The 12782-nt window shown below is 41.3% G+C and overlaps 1 protein-coding gene across 1 annotated transcript in view; it reads left to right on the top strand.

Moving 5' to 3' along the window:
• ADAMTSL1 (ADAMTS like 1) overlaps nt 1-12782 on the top strand; it is a 454301-nt gene that overhangs the window by 269829 nt on the left and 171690 nt on the right. Inside the window, exon 16 of the mRNA XM_032138382.2 lies at nt 12540-12750. Within this exon, the coding sequence (XP_031994273.1) occupies nt 12540-12750 (211 nt within the window). The remainder of the gene's footprint in view (nt 1-12539; nt 12751-12782) is intronic.

Raw genomic sequence — 12782 nt, 5'->3', positions numbered from 1 at the left:
TTTTTTTTTTTTTTTTTTGAGAGGAGTCTCCCTCTGTCACCCAGGCTACAATGCAATGGTGCAATCTCCGCTCACTGCAGCCTCAACCTCCCCGGTTCCAGCGATTCTCCTGCCTCAGCCTCCCAGGTAGCTGGGATTACAGGCATACAACACCACGCCCAGCTAATTTTTGTATTTTTAATAGAGACTGGGTTTCACCATGTTGGCCAGGCTGGTCTTGAACTCCTGACCTCAGATGATCTGCCCACCTTGGCCTCCCAAAGTGCTAGTATTACAGGTGTGAGCCACCATGCTCGGCCTCAATGTTCTTTCTAGTTCTGAGCATGGGAATTTCAAAATCCTAGTTCCCTGAAGGCTTCATGGAAGCATTCTTATACCTCATTCGGCCTGGAATACCTTCTTTTTACTTCTGTCTTTGCCTGGCTACCACTTATTCACCTGTCAAGACTCAGTCTGGATATCACCAATTTTAGGAAGCCATTGATGATACTATCTCATTCCTCTCAACTCCCAATCTATGATTCTGTCTTAGATTGTACTTATCTGCTTCATAGACTAGACTCTGTGCCCCAAGGAAATAGGGTTGAGGTCTGACTCATTTACTACTCTGTCTCTTTACATAAAGCCAAGCACACAAAAAGTGTTCAATAAATACTAATTAAATGGATAAACAAATGAATAGTATTTGTTACAGTATCTTATGGTTGTCTCTAAAAACCCTTAAAATCAAGAATATTTTGAAAATCTCTACTTCCCAATCATTCAGCATAATTCTCAGTATATACTAGATTTTCAACAAGTAAATGCATGAATACAAGTACACATACACATGTGAGTGGCTGAATAGATGAGTAGAATTAAAAATAAAGTCTGTAAGACTGCGAACACAATTATCATGAAAGGAAAGAGGAGGCAGAATCTTATAGAAGATAATAGAATCAAAATTGTGGATCCTGACATGAAGACTGGCCTTCCCAGGCATTTCACTTGTAGAGAAAACTCATGAATATAAATGTCCAGAAAGATTTCTATTTGCAATGTAAATAGATGGATTAAAAACTACTCACAAGAACTAACTCAAGGGAGTGTATTAATCTGCTGGGGCTACCATAACAAACAAACTGGGTGGCTTAGAATAATAGAAATGTATTCCAAGACTAGTGTGTGAAATCAAAGTGTGGACAGGGCCATGCTCCCTCTAAAACCTGTAGGAGTAGGGGCCTTCCTTGCCTCTTCCTATCTTCTGATGGTCTGCCAGCAATCTTTAGCATCTGTCAGCCTGTGAATGTGTCCCTCTAATCCTCCTTTGCATGGCCATCTTCCCCTCTGTGAATCTATGAATTTGCTTCCAGCTTTTCTTGTGTAGGGTGTTCTTCCTGTTCCTACTTCAAGGTCAAGGTCTGATTCAAGCCCTTCTTCTTCCAGCAGTGTTGCCCTCACCATCTCAACTCATTCAACTCAACCCTCCTTGCAATTTGATTGGATTTACTGCCATTTACATTCTACAATACTTACTATGTAGCTGTTCTAAGTAGAGTGCTACAGCATCTTTTCTGATGCATAGCCATCTTCCCCTCTGTGCATGTCTGTCATGGTGTCCAAATTTCCCCTTTCATAAGGATACCATTCCTATTGGATTAGGAGCCACTCTAGTGACCTCATTTTAACTTAATTATCTCCATAAAGACCCTATCTCTAAATAAGGTCACATTCTGAGGTACTAGGAATTAAGACTAATGTATGTTTTGTGGGAACACAATCCAACCCATAATAGGGAGAAATACTTAGGTTTGTAGGGTTTTAGTGAGGAATGCCACCTACAAATCAGTAAATAGATAGAGACATTTATGGCCTGATTGGATGAATGTCAGATTATTTCCTTAATCCCAAAACACTTGATCCTAAATCTTAAATGCCTTGTGGTCTACTTGGGATGATAACTAGGGGAAAAAACATTTAAGCAAAGAGAATTGTGTCAGATTAAATGCTATAGCAGTTTACTTAGAATAGCTGTGTAGTGAGTATTGCAGAATGTAAATGGAAGTAAATCCAATAGAATCGCAATGAGGTACAGTTTATGTGAGCTGGGATGGTGAGTGAAATCTTGCTGGAAGAGGAAGGGCTTGAATCAGTCCTTGATCTTGAGGTAGGAACATGAAGTCAGGAAAAGCTGGAAACAAATTCACAGATGTGACAGAGAAACATGGTGTATTGGGAAGCCAACAAGTGGCTGAGCCTGGCAGAAACTCATTCTATATAAAGGAGGTAATTCTAGAAAAGAAAAGGGGTTCATTTAGTGGAAGGCTTTTAGTGTGAAGATGCTAATCAGTTAATATAAAATAGAGACAAACTGCAATAAAACCCAAAAGATGGTATTAGAAAAGAAACACAACAACAGATGACACCATTCATGATGCAAGTAATTTCTTCTATGATCTTGACCGCCACAAGGAGAACAACCCTGGAACTATTTTTAACAAGAAATTTATACCTAGAAATCTAGACAAACCACCTAAAATATCAAAGTCCTCGGAGTAAAAATAACTTTGCAGATCATCTACCCTACTAATTTGTTTCTCAAGAGGCTCATATCTGAATTATAACAGCCAGCAGGAATTCTAGTTCATTTTAATGTGCTATCACCCAGAAAACAGGGTGATCAGAAAATGGGAACCAGAGCTTAGAAGTTTTAATTAAATCAAGCTGTGTGTAGGTGAACAGGCACATTAGTATTTTCGGACAGTGGGATGTCATAGAAAAGTGTGTTAGAGTGAGGGAAGGCTGAAGACACTTTATATAATTGGACCTAGTTTTGGTGTTATTCTGCTGTTTGCCATGTTCTGTAAAGGAAGTAGGTTTAGATGCAAATGGCATGCTAGTAATGAGATGGTAAATGTATATCTTGCTGCAAGTGCCATTTTTTTCAAGAGCTATTTATTAATTTACAAAATAGCAAAGATGGCTTGACAAGAGTCATACATAAGGTTGGTAACATTGATTTTCTTTTTTTAAAGTTATTTTAGAGATGATTTAGAAGGTGTGGCAAATTGGCATGGCCAAACTGTTTTCAAGCAGAAATGAGTGCTTTGCCACTTCAGGTGTTTGGTAATCTTGGCTATCACTATTTTTATGGAGGCACAACCTCACAGCGTGCAGGCAGACTTCCAGGAGAAGTGTGGCTGTATCTACTATTTCCTGAGCCGTGCAAGTTACTGTTTGATAGACAGCCCCCGATTCTCATGGTGTGATTTATCATACATGTTTCTGGTTAATTTTTGGCCTTCAAACATATTTTTGCTCTTTAATGTCTAATATCTCCTTTGATCTTTTACTTTATCTTTTCTAGGCCTCTTCTAAGGGTTTTCTAGAATATAGTGGTTGTAAGTGAGGAGTAGCAAATCCATCTGCGATCGCTGGATATAACTGCTTTTCTGACTTTTTCTATTTCCTTCTCTCTGTAACCCTTGGTGATTCACTCCTGCAGTCCTTAGAGACTGAGCAGGGTAGAGGAGTAACCCAAGTGCCCATCCCAACTTTGGGAAAATCACTTGTTTCTCTGAGCCTTGGCTTGCTTGTCCATACAATGGAGATGATAATGCCTGCTTGCTTACTTCAGAGTTAGGAGGATGAAGTGAGATAACATAAACAGTCTTTGGGAAGTGCAATTGATCAGGTCAATACAAGTAGTTATGAGCACCACAGTGCACATTTTCTGAACTCTTGCAGTCCTCACGGTTTAGCCAAATAGTTTAGAAGTTCGCTCATAACTGTTACCTAACATTCTTTGCTATGTCTCCTGGGCTTTTGTCTGCCTTCTCCATCTTTGCTGAAAGCATCTTAAAGGTGGTAAGCATGGTTTCCACTTCTGGATTTGTCACAATGCTTAGCAATGAATGCTTAAATGACAAACTAAGTTGAACATGTCACAAATGCCCTTCTCCTCAGTCTCTAAAACCTATGGCTACTTTCTCTGACTGACTTTAGGAAGCTGCCTCACTCTACTTACTTGTTTCCTATCCTCACAATAATCATCTCTGCATTCAACAAATATTTACTGAGCATGCAGTAATAACAGTTCATATTGGCTAATACTTACAGAGCCCTTCATCTGTGCCAGGCCCTGGGCTTCACCCTTTACATAGAGGTTCTCACTTGAGCCTCATAACAACCCTGGGAAGTAGGTATTGCCATTATTCCCATTTTAAATATGAGTGAATTATTAAGTAACTTTCCCGAGATTATTCAACTGCAGGGTGGCAGAGCACAATTCATTCACAAACAATCTGATCTTAGAGCCCAAGGTCCTGTATTATGCCTCAATATCTGGGGGATTTCTTCAGTGTTCTATCTTTCATATAGTTGACATTTTTGAAGAGTACAGGCCGGTTACTTTGTAAAACATCTCTCCGTGTGTGTTTGCTTGGTGTTTTCTTGTGATTTTTGAATTTTTGACAGAAATAACACAGAAGTGTGCTATGTTCTTCTTAGTACATCATATCAGGAGACAGATGATGATGATGTGTCTCATTACTGGTGATGTTCACTCTTATCACTTGGTTAAGATGATATTCAGCCAGGTGTTTCCACTGTAAAATTAATAAATATGTGGCACTGAATAAGTAACAAAGAAGTATTTTATGGGGGACAATATGAGCTAAGTAAATATCCTGTTCATCATTAACCTTTGACCCACTAGATTTAATATTGATTGATGATTACTGCCTGAGTCAATTATTATTATGATGATTGCCAAATGGTAACTTTATAAATTCTGTCATTCCTTCTAGATTATTAATAGGCATTCTACTATAAGGTAGTTTTCTCTTCTCTCTGGTTTATTTATTTATGAATTTCTACTTTGCTCAAAGGATTAAAATATATTACTATCAAATTGTCCCAGACAGGACCAGCAAAAGCCCTTTCAAGCTGGCCCCTATGCCCTTTTGACATATACCCCATCATTCTTTGAGCACTTCTCAATTTTCTGGTACAACATACTGTTTCAGGCTCATTTTTTATTCTCCCAATTCCTGCCCAGAAGTCAGCTATTTCTACAGAAACTGATTCCTTTTAATGGAGAATGGTATTTAGAACCCAAGATCTGGGCACCCGATTTGCTTGATACTACTGGGATGTCATTGCTTCTAGGCCTTTCAGAGAGAACTAGGAAATACTGTACACATATATATGTATAGTTGTATATATTCATTTATATCTGTTGATATATCTGTGTCTATCCATCTATTAAAAACCATGAGTTCATACTGTTTGCAACAGCAATTCAATTCTACTAGATTTATCTTTGTCTTTCCACTTTGCATATTTGTAACTCTCTCCTCTGACCATAAGAAATCTGGCTCCCATTATTTTTTATGTATTTATGTATTTGTTCAATCCTCCCTGAATATTTGACTCCCAGCCATCCTGGCCCAGTGCTGACCCGTCCCAGGCCAGAGGATCACTCCCCACCAAACCTCATACTAAAGTTTAGTCCCTACAAAGTGGAAGAGGAAAGGAAGGAAGAGGAAGAAGGAAAGGCCAGTTTGAAAGTTCAGCTCCAGACATGCAGTGCCCCGTTGCCCCCAGGGAGCAAGGCTGAGCCCTGGACATACTAGCTCCTCACCTCCACTGAAGGCTCAGCTTGACTCCAGTGGAGGTTTTTAATCAGACAAAGTAAGGTGACCAGATTCGCATTTTTGAGTGACCTTTTGGTGTCTGTGGCCTAGGGAGAAATTGGAAACTGAGAGATATAGAGAGAAATTGGGAGCCACTAATGACAGTCCAAGAACCTGAAAGGGAGATGCATCCTAGACCCTGTATGTGCCCCTCCTTAGGCTTTCTAGAGTTGGCACACTTAGTGGTGTCTAGTTTATTATTGTCGGATTGCTGTCCACCTCTCGACCTCAGAGGCATTCTAAGGGAAACAAATATCTTTGGAAGACAAGAAAATCACAGGACAGAAGTGTTGGGCAGAAGTGTCATGCTAGAGGGTTACACACAAGTTTAAAGAATACTTCTAAAAAATAACTTCAGTTTACAATAACTTCAGTTTCCTCCAAACCGAAACTTCTTTTTAAATTTCTGAATAAAGAAAAACTTTGCTGCAAAAGTCGAGGTAAAAGAAGGTTCTTAGGGCATAATAGCTCAGGGTGGGAAGGGTCTGCCATTAGAAATTATGAACATTTATACCAGCAACAAACAATGAGTTTCTGGAGGCAACAGTCATTACCCTCTCTGAAAGAGCAGAGGAGCAAAACCTTGGCAACTCACATAATAAGCCTTTGTCCAAAGGAAGGCAAAAAAAAAAAAAAAAGAAAGAAAATTCCTCCTTTTGTATAGCTAATAGAAACACAAGCTGCCAAGAAGGGTCAACCATCATGGGTCGTTGATTACCCATATTAACCCTGATGGCCGCCTTTACAAAAAACTAACACTTGGGGAAGACCACACTCTGCCTTTGCCCATTTGGCTGCCAAGTACACTGCTGCTTTACTGAAATAACAACTGCAAGTGGATTCACGGCCCTGGGTGGTATCAGTGTGTTTGTTTCTATTATTTAGAAATAGATCTGTCATTTTGTCATTTGTGATTTTCTGAAACTATGAGCACCAGGAAGCCCAGCATTTGCCACTCAGGTCTATTAATACTTTATTCTACCAGCCTTAAGAGATAGTATAATATAATAATTAGGCATGCAGGAGCCAGGCCGCCTGACTTTGAATGCTGATTCTCTTGTTTACTAGCTGTGTGACTTTGGACAGGTTACCTAACCTCTCAGAGTCTCTGTTAGCTCATCCTGTAAAATGGGGAAACTTACAGTACCTTTATCACGAGTAAATAAGTCAATATATGTTCCCACATCTTGGGTAAGCTAAGTTCTGGGCTCTGCTGAGACCTCAGTGAATGAGGCTCAGATCATGCAGAACTGAGGTTCTTAAATCCACAGAGTTGGTCCCATGATAAGGAGCAGCCCCATTCTCAGTGCCTTTATGTCCATGTCATGGTGGACTTGGGTGTGACACAGGTGGCATGGCATTGAGGGATACCCAGCAGCAGGCCTTCTGGGCCATGATTTGAATTTTCCAGGCCTCAGCTCCTGCTCGTTAAAATGGGGAGGATAATAGTACCTATCTCAGGAAGCCGTGGAGAGGAATAAAGCGGGTAATGCATTTAAAGCAACTAGCACAGAATCTGGCTAATTTAAGTGTGATATAAATGTTAGTATTACTATTGTTATTGGTGACCATGTGTGATGTCAGCTGGATTGTGGTCACATCACAATTTATAGCTCATGCATGGCTAAGGGTGCTCTGCCCAGCCCAAGTTCAAGGGCTGGCCAGATCCAGGCAGAGAGACAGGACCACAGTCTAGTAGGCTGGAGTTTGGGCAGAACTCCAGCACTGTCCAGGAAACAAAGTGGAAATTAGGAAGCCAAGCTGAAAGCTTAAAATCCAGTTAAAACGACAGGCCAATCCAGGCACACTTCAGGCTGGGCAAAGGGCAGGAAGACTAATTCCAGCCATTAAGGTGGAGGGAAACCCTCTGTCTCCTGCCTGCCTCTGGTCAGAAGTCAGTTGTTCAGGTACTGGGCGGGGTCAAGCCCGGAGGGCTTCAGCTTGATCTGTCAACTCATGGAGCCTTTCCTGCAATCAGGTTTTGACAAAAGGGACAGAAACAGGGAAAAGAAGGGCTCAGAGCGAAGAACGCAGGATAGTAAAAGAATGCTGGGGAAACCAGCCTCCCAAATATTTTGGCCAAGAGCCCAACCATGAAGCTAAACACCTGAAGCCTAGGAGCTGAAAGAAACCATAGCAGTCGTGTTTACCACCCTCCTTATCTAGGGATGCAGTCCTTTAGCCAAAACCACTGGGGCAGATGTGTTTCAGATTCCAAATTTTTTTGTACTTTAGAAAGATGTTAGGATTACTAAGACACAAATTGTATAACACCCCTAGCAATTTCTGGGGGAAAACACCATAATCCAACAGGCTAATCTTGCTGCGGTAAAATGTATAAATATTTACACAAAGTGGGATGCAGCCTGTCAAAAGCATGTCAGTTCAGATCCAGTTTATCACGAAAAGAGTTTACACCACACTGAAGGAAAACGTGTGGTGTTCAGAGCTCCTGGGACCTTGAAGCTGGGAGTAAACAGTTGTATAGAGGACACAGCTAAGATGTCCACCAGCCATGTGACTAATCCAGAAGTGCACACACAGTTCACTGGAAATTCAACTCAGTTTTTCACTGCATACTACTGAACATCTGCCAGGTCCCAGGCACCATGCTCAACACTGAGGTTCTGGTCGTGTATTCATATTCAGAGCTGCTGTATCAAAGTACTACAAACCAGGTGGCTTAAAACAATAGAAATTTATTGTCTCACAGTCATAGAAGCCAAAATCAAGCTCAAAATCAAGGTGTCAGCAGGACTGTACTCCCTCTGAAACCTGTAAGGAGAGTCCTTCCTTGCCTCCTCTAGTTTCTGGTGGCTGCTGGCACTCTTCGGCATTCCTTGGCTTGTAGATGCATCGCTCCAGTCTCTGGCTCTGTCACACACATTTTGCCTGTGTGTCTCCCTCTTTTCTTATAAGAATACAGTCACATTGAATCAAGGGCTCACCCTACTCTAGTATGACCTCATCTTAAGCGATTACATCTACAGTGACTCTATTTCCATGTAAGGTCACATTCTGAGGTACTAAGGGTTACGACTCCAACATATCTTTTTTTGGAGACACAGGTCAACACGTAACAAGTGGTAAACCAAAATAGACATAGCCCCATGCTTTCATCAAGCTAGCAGTCGAGTGGGGAAGTCACATTACAAGTGTGTTGAGAATTTTCAAAGGGGGAAGTATTAATGGGACCATACAGTAAGAGAATTTTACCCAGTTGAGGGTTTCCTCTCTGAAGAAATAGCATTTTAAATGGAAATGAAAAGATGATGAGTAAACGCCAAGCAAAGAGGGGAAAAAGGCACTAATGCCCTCACTCTCTGATGCCTAGACCAGAGCCCCTGTCCTCCTTGCACCGGGCTTCTGCAGAAGCCAGGCCCCAGAACCTCAGAGAAGGACTCTGAGTGTCTCCCACGTCACCACTCATAGCCAACCTTGCCCCCAGGCCGGCTCTGCCTGGCCTGCAGTTCCTCTCTCAGAAACAGCCAAAGGCACAGAACGCAGGGAATAGGGCATCAGCCCCCAGCAAGACCCAGGCCCACAGTTGCAGCCTCTCTGCAGGAGAGAAGTAGGCAAGAGTCTCTGCTTTCCCTTTGTTGGCCTAAGTTGATTACAATATTTTTTACCCAGAATCAGCAAAGTCCTTAATATACAGACAGCTTCTGCTGACCTCTGTCCTTGAGAATGCAGTGCACTTTTATCAGGGCAGGCAGATATGTCTGTTTTGTGAGTTTCTCTGAGCAGTGCTCAAGTGGCCTTATGGCTGCCAAAATGCCTCTGCTTCAAGGTCCCAGGGGCTAAATTTCTGCCAGAAATGGTGGCAGAGTTTGGGGAAGTGAGGATGTAAAGCCTCTACTTTGATGAGCTTAACCTTGGGACAGAATTAGCTGTGTAGGCAGCTATTTTATAAGACATACAAAGAGGGGTCACCAGCATGGGCCATGGATGTTAGATTTTGTTTTACACAGACAACATTTTAGTATTTCCCTTGAGTGGAAAGAAAACCTTTTTTGAAGCATAATACCCGTAAGGAAAGTACACACAAATCCCGTGTGTACACTTGGTGACTTTTCATGAAATGGACCCAGATCCAGCCCCTAGATCTAGCAAACTCCCCAGAAGCCCACCCCACTCTACTCCTCTTCTAGTTTTTACCCACCAAGGGTAACCAATGTTCTGGCTTCTAACACAGTGGATTAGTTTTGGCTTTTGAGCTTATATAAATCACACAGTATCAATTTTCGTGTTTCTGGCTTTGTTCATTCAGTTTTATGTTTGTGAGATTCATGTATGTTGTTGCTTATTGTTGCAGTTTATTCTCATTGCTTTATATAATCTTGTATGAATATATCATAATTTTTTATTCATTCATGTGTTGACGCACATTTGGGTTTTTCCAGATTTGAGCTATTATGAACAATGCTGCCATGGATATTCTTGTATATGTCTTTTGATGAACATATGCAAATTGGGGAGAGGTATATACTTGTATTTGGTTGTCTATTGCTGCATAACAAATTTCCCTCCAAACCTAGTAGCTAACAATGAAAACAAACATTGATCACCTCTCACAGTTCATGTGAGTGAGGAATTTGGAGGCAGCTTGGACAGGCAGTTCTGGCTTGAGGTCTTTCCTGAGGTTGCAGTTATCTAAAGGCAAGCTTGGGGCTGGAGGGTCTGCATTCAAGGTAGCTCACTCACATGGCTGGCAAGTTGATGCTGATTATTGGTGGGGAGGCTGCAGTTTCACACATGAACTTTCCTTAAGACTGTCTGGGGATTCTCATGACATCATGGCTGGCTTCCCCACCACCGTGAGTGGGCAAAGAGAGAGCATCAAATTGGAAGCATTATCCTTTTTGTGACCTAGCCTTGGAAGTCACATAGCATCACTTCTGCCTCATTCTATTCATTAGAAGTGAGCCACTAAGTCTAGCCCATACTCAAGACTCCACCTTTGGAAGGAAGGCATGGCAAAGAATATATGGATGTATCTTAAAACCAATAACACCACAATGTTTTAAAGCTTATAATTAACTCAAGCTAAGGGTTTAAAAATAAGATAAGTTTATAGAAATTTACACAAGGATCTAAAAGAAATAAATTCAACCCAGCTTCTCTTCTTCTATTCATTTAAAAATTTGCAAATGTTCATAGAGTTTTCAAGGTATTTTTTGGAGACGGCATGGTACAATAGAAAGTGTGGAGGCTCTAGAGCCAGAAACAACCAAGTCTGAATCCTGGATTCACTACTTACTAATTATGGGTACTTGGACAAGTCAGCCTCTTGGATTTCCAGGTTCCCTCAACTGTAAAATGAGGGTAATCAATAGAGTTTATCTCATATTGTTCTGGAGGAAATTAAATGACATAATGTGTTAAGGTGCCCTCTATGATGGTAGGTCTCATCGAGTTGCTCATTTAACCAATAACATTAACTATCTAAAAGGTGTTCTATGGACCCTGTAAGTGATACAAAACTGACTCAGATGCATGCCCTACATCAGGAGGTATACACTCTAGTAGTGCCCTTGACAGGTAGAATAACCATAATACAACTGAGAAAATGGTCAGTGTCTGGAGCAAGTATGGATACAGTGTTTTAAATGTGGATTATATTTGGATATATAGAAATGAAAGACATTTTAAAGGGCAAGGAAAGGGCAAAAGATATTCCAAATTAGACATGCAACTTGCATAAAGACACAACTAGAAAACCATGGGGCATAAATGGAGAATAACAAACAGATTATTACAGATATGGCTAAGCTTAGCGTAGATGAAAGGAGGTAGTGGAAACAGGTTGGAAAGTTAGTTACATGTCAGAGCAGTAGGAAGAGATTGAGAGCATACACTTAGTATTACAGTCTGATGAAAAACATTAAGGCCAAAAAATTTTCAACCAACTTTCAGGACAAAAGCTAGGTGGGACTAGCTACTAAAGGATCTACTTGCCATGTTTTCTTGGCCAATTCCTGTTTGTAAAATCTTTGTGCCTCATATTGTAAACAGAACTTTCTAAAACTGATCTTTGGAGGATGCTTCTGACTTAGAGCCTGAGCGACTGAGCTTTGTCCTTATCATTCCCAGTTTGGAGGCTGCATCAGCAGGGAAATACAGTGGGATTGTTTTCATAGGCCCTTAGCTCACTATAAACCTACTTCTCAAGACTTGGCCCTTTGGAAATGGCCAGTTCGTGCACTCAACTCATCTGCGTATTTGAGTGCTACATCCAGATAATGAGCCACTCTCTTCACTTTACTTCCCCTCAAGAACACTGATCGATGGAGCAGCCTTCACTTCTGTTACATTATCCAGTCCCAGGCAGTGATGATATTTAAACATAAGACAGAGACGTTTCTATGCAGCAATGGAATTTTGAAGGAAGCTGGAGCCAATGACCTTTCACTTTGAAGCCAAAGAATTACAAGCATAAAATTTTCAGTCTTGCTAAGAATTGGGGCTGGAGAGATTAGCAGAAAGTCCTCTTTAAGCCCCACAATTCAGTATGTGGTGCCCAAAGCCTTTATGTACTCAATCTATGTCTCATTTAGTACTCCCCTCTTATTTTGATGAAGTTTATATATCCCATCAGAATAAACATGGTTGTAACCATTACTGGTGATTTTGTGGGTAAAAATTGGATATTCCATTTTATCTCCCTCTTTGCTTTAATGTAAATGAATTCTAGAGCATTAAGGGAGAGGATAGATTCTAGGCTTAGGATAGAGCTGCCAGCCAATCTTGGGCTGGCACTTCCCACTTTCCCAGTTAGGGGTTTTAACTCCATTTGAGTTCATGGGAAACGTTCTCTGCACAGGTACTAAGGGTGTGTCCTCTTCCTCTCTGATTTCTGCTCAGGTGGGAAATTGGCAAGTGGAGCCCATGTAGTCTCACATGTGGGGTCGGCCTACAGACCAGAGATGTCTTCTGCACCCACCTGCTTTCCAGAGAGATGAATGAAACAGTCATCCTGGCTGATGAGCTGTGTCGCCAGCCGAAGCCCAGCACGGTGCAAGCTTGTAACCGCTTCAATTGCCCCCCAGCCTGGTACCCTGCACAGTGGCAACCGGTGAGTTCTGAAGTTACTCAATATTGGAGCTT

The sequence above is a fragment of the Hylobates moloch genome, unplaced genomic scaffold, assembly GCF_009828535.3.
Source record: "Hylobates moloch isolate HMO894 unplaced genomic scaffold, HMol_V3 SCAFFOLD_19, whole genome shotgun sequence".
NCBI lineage: Eukaryota > Metazoa > Chordata > Mammalia > Primates > Hylobatidae > Hylobates > Hylobates moloch.
This window is presented reverse-complemented; position numbering and strand designations above follow the sequence as displayed.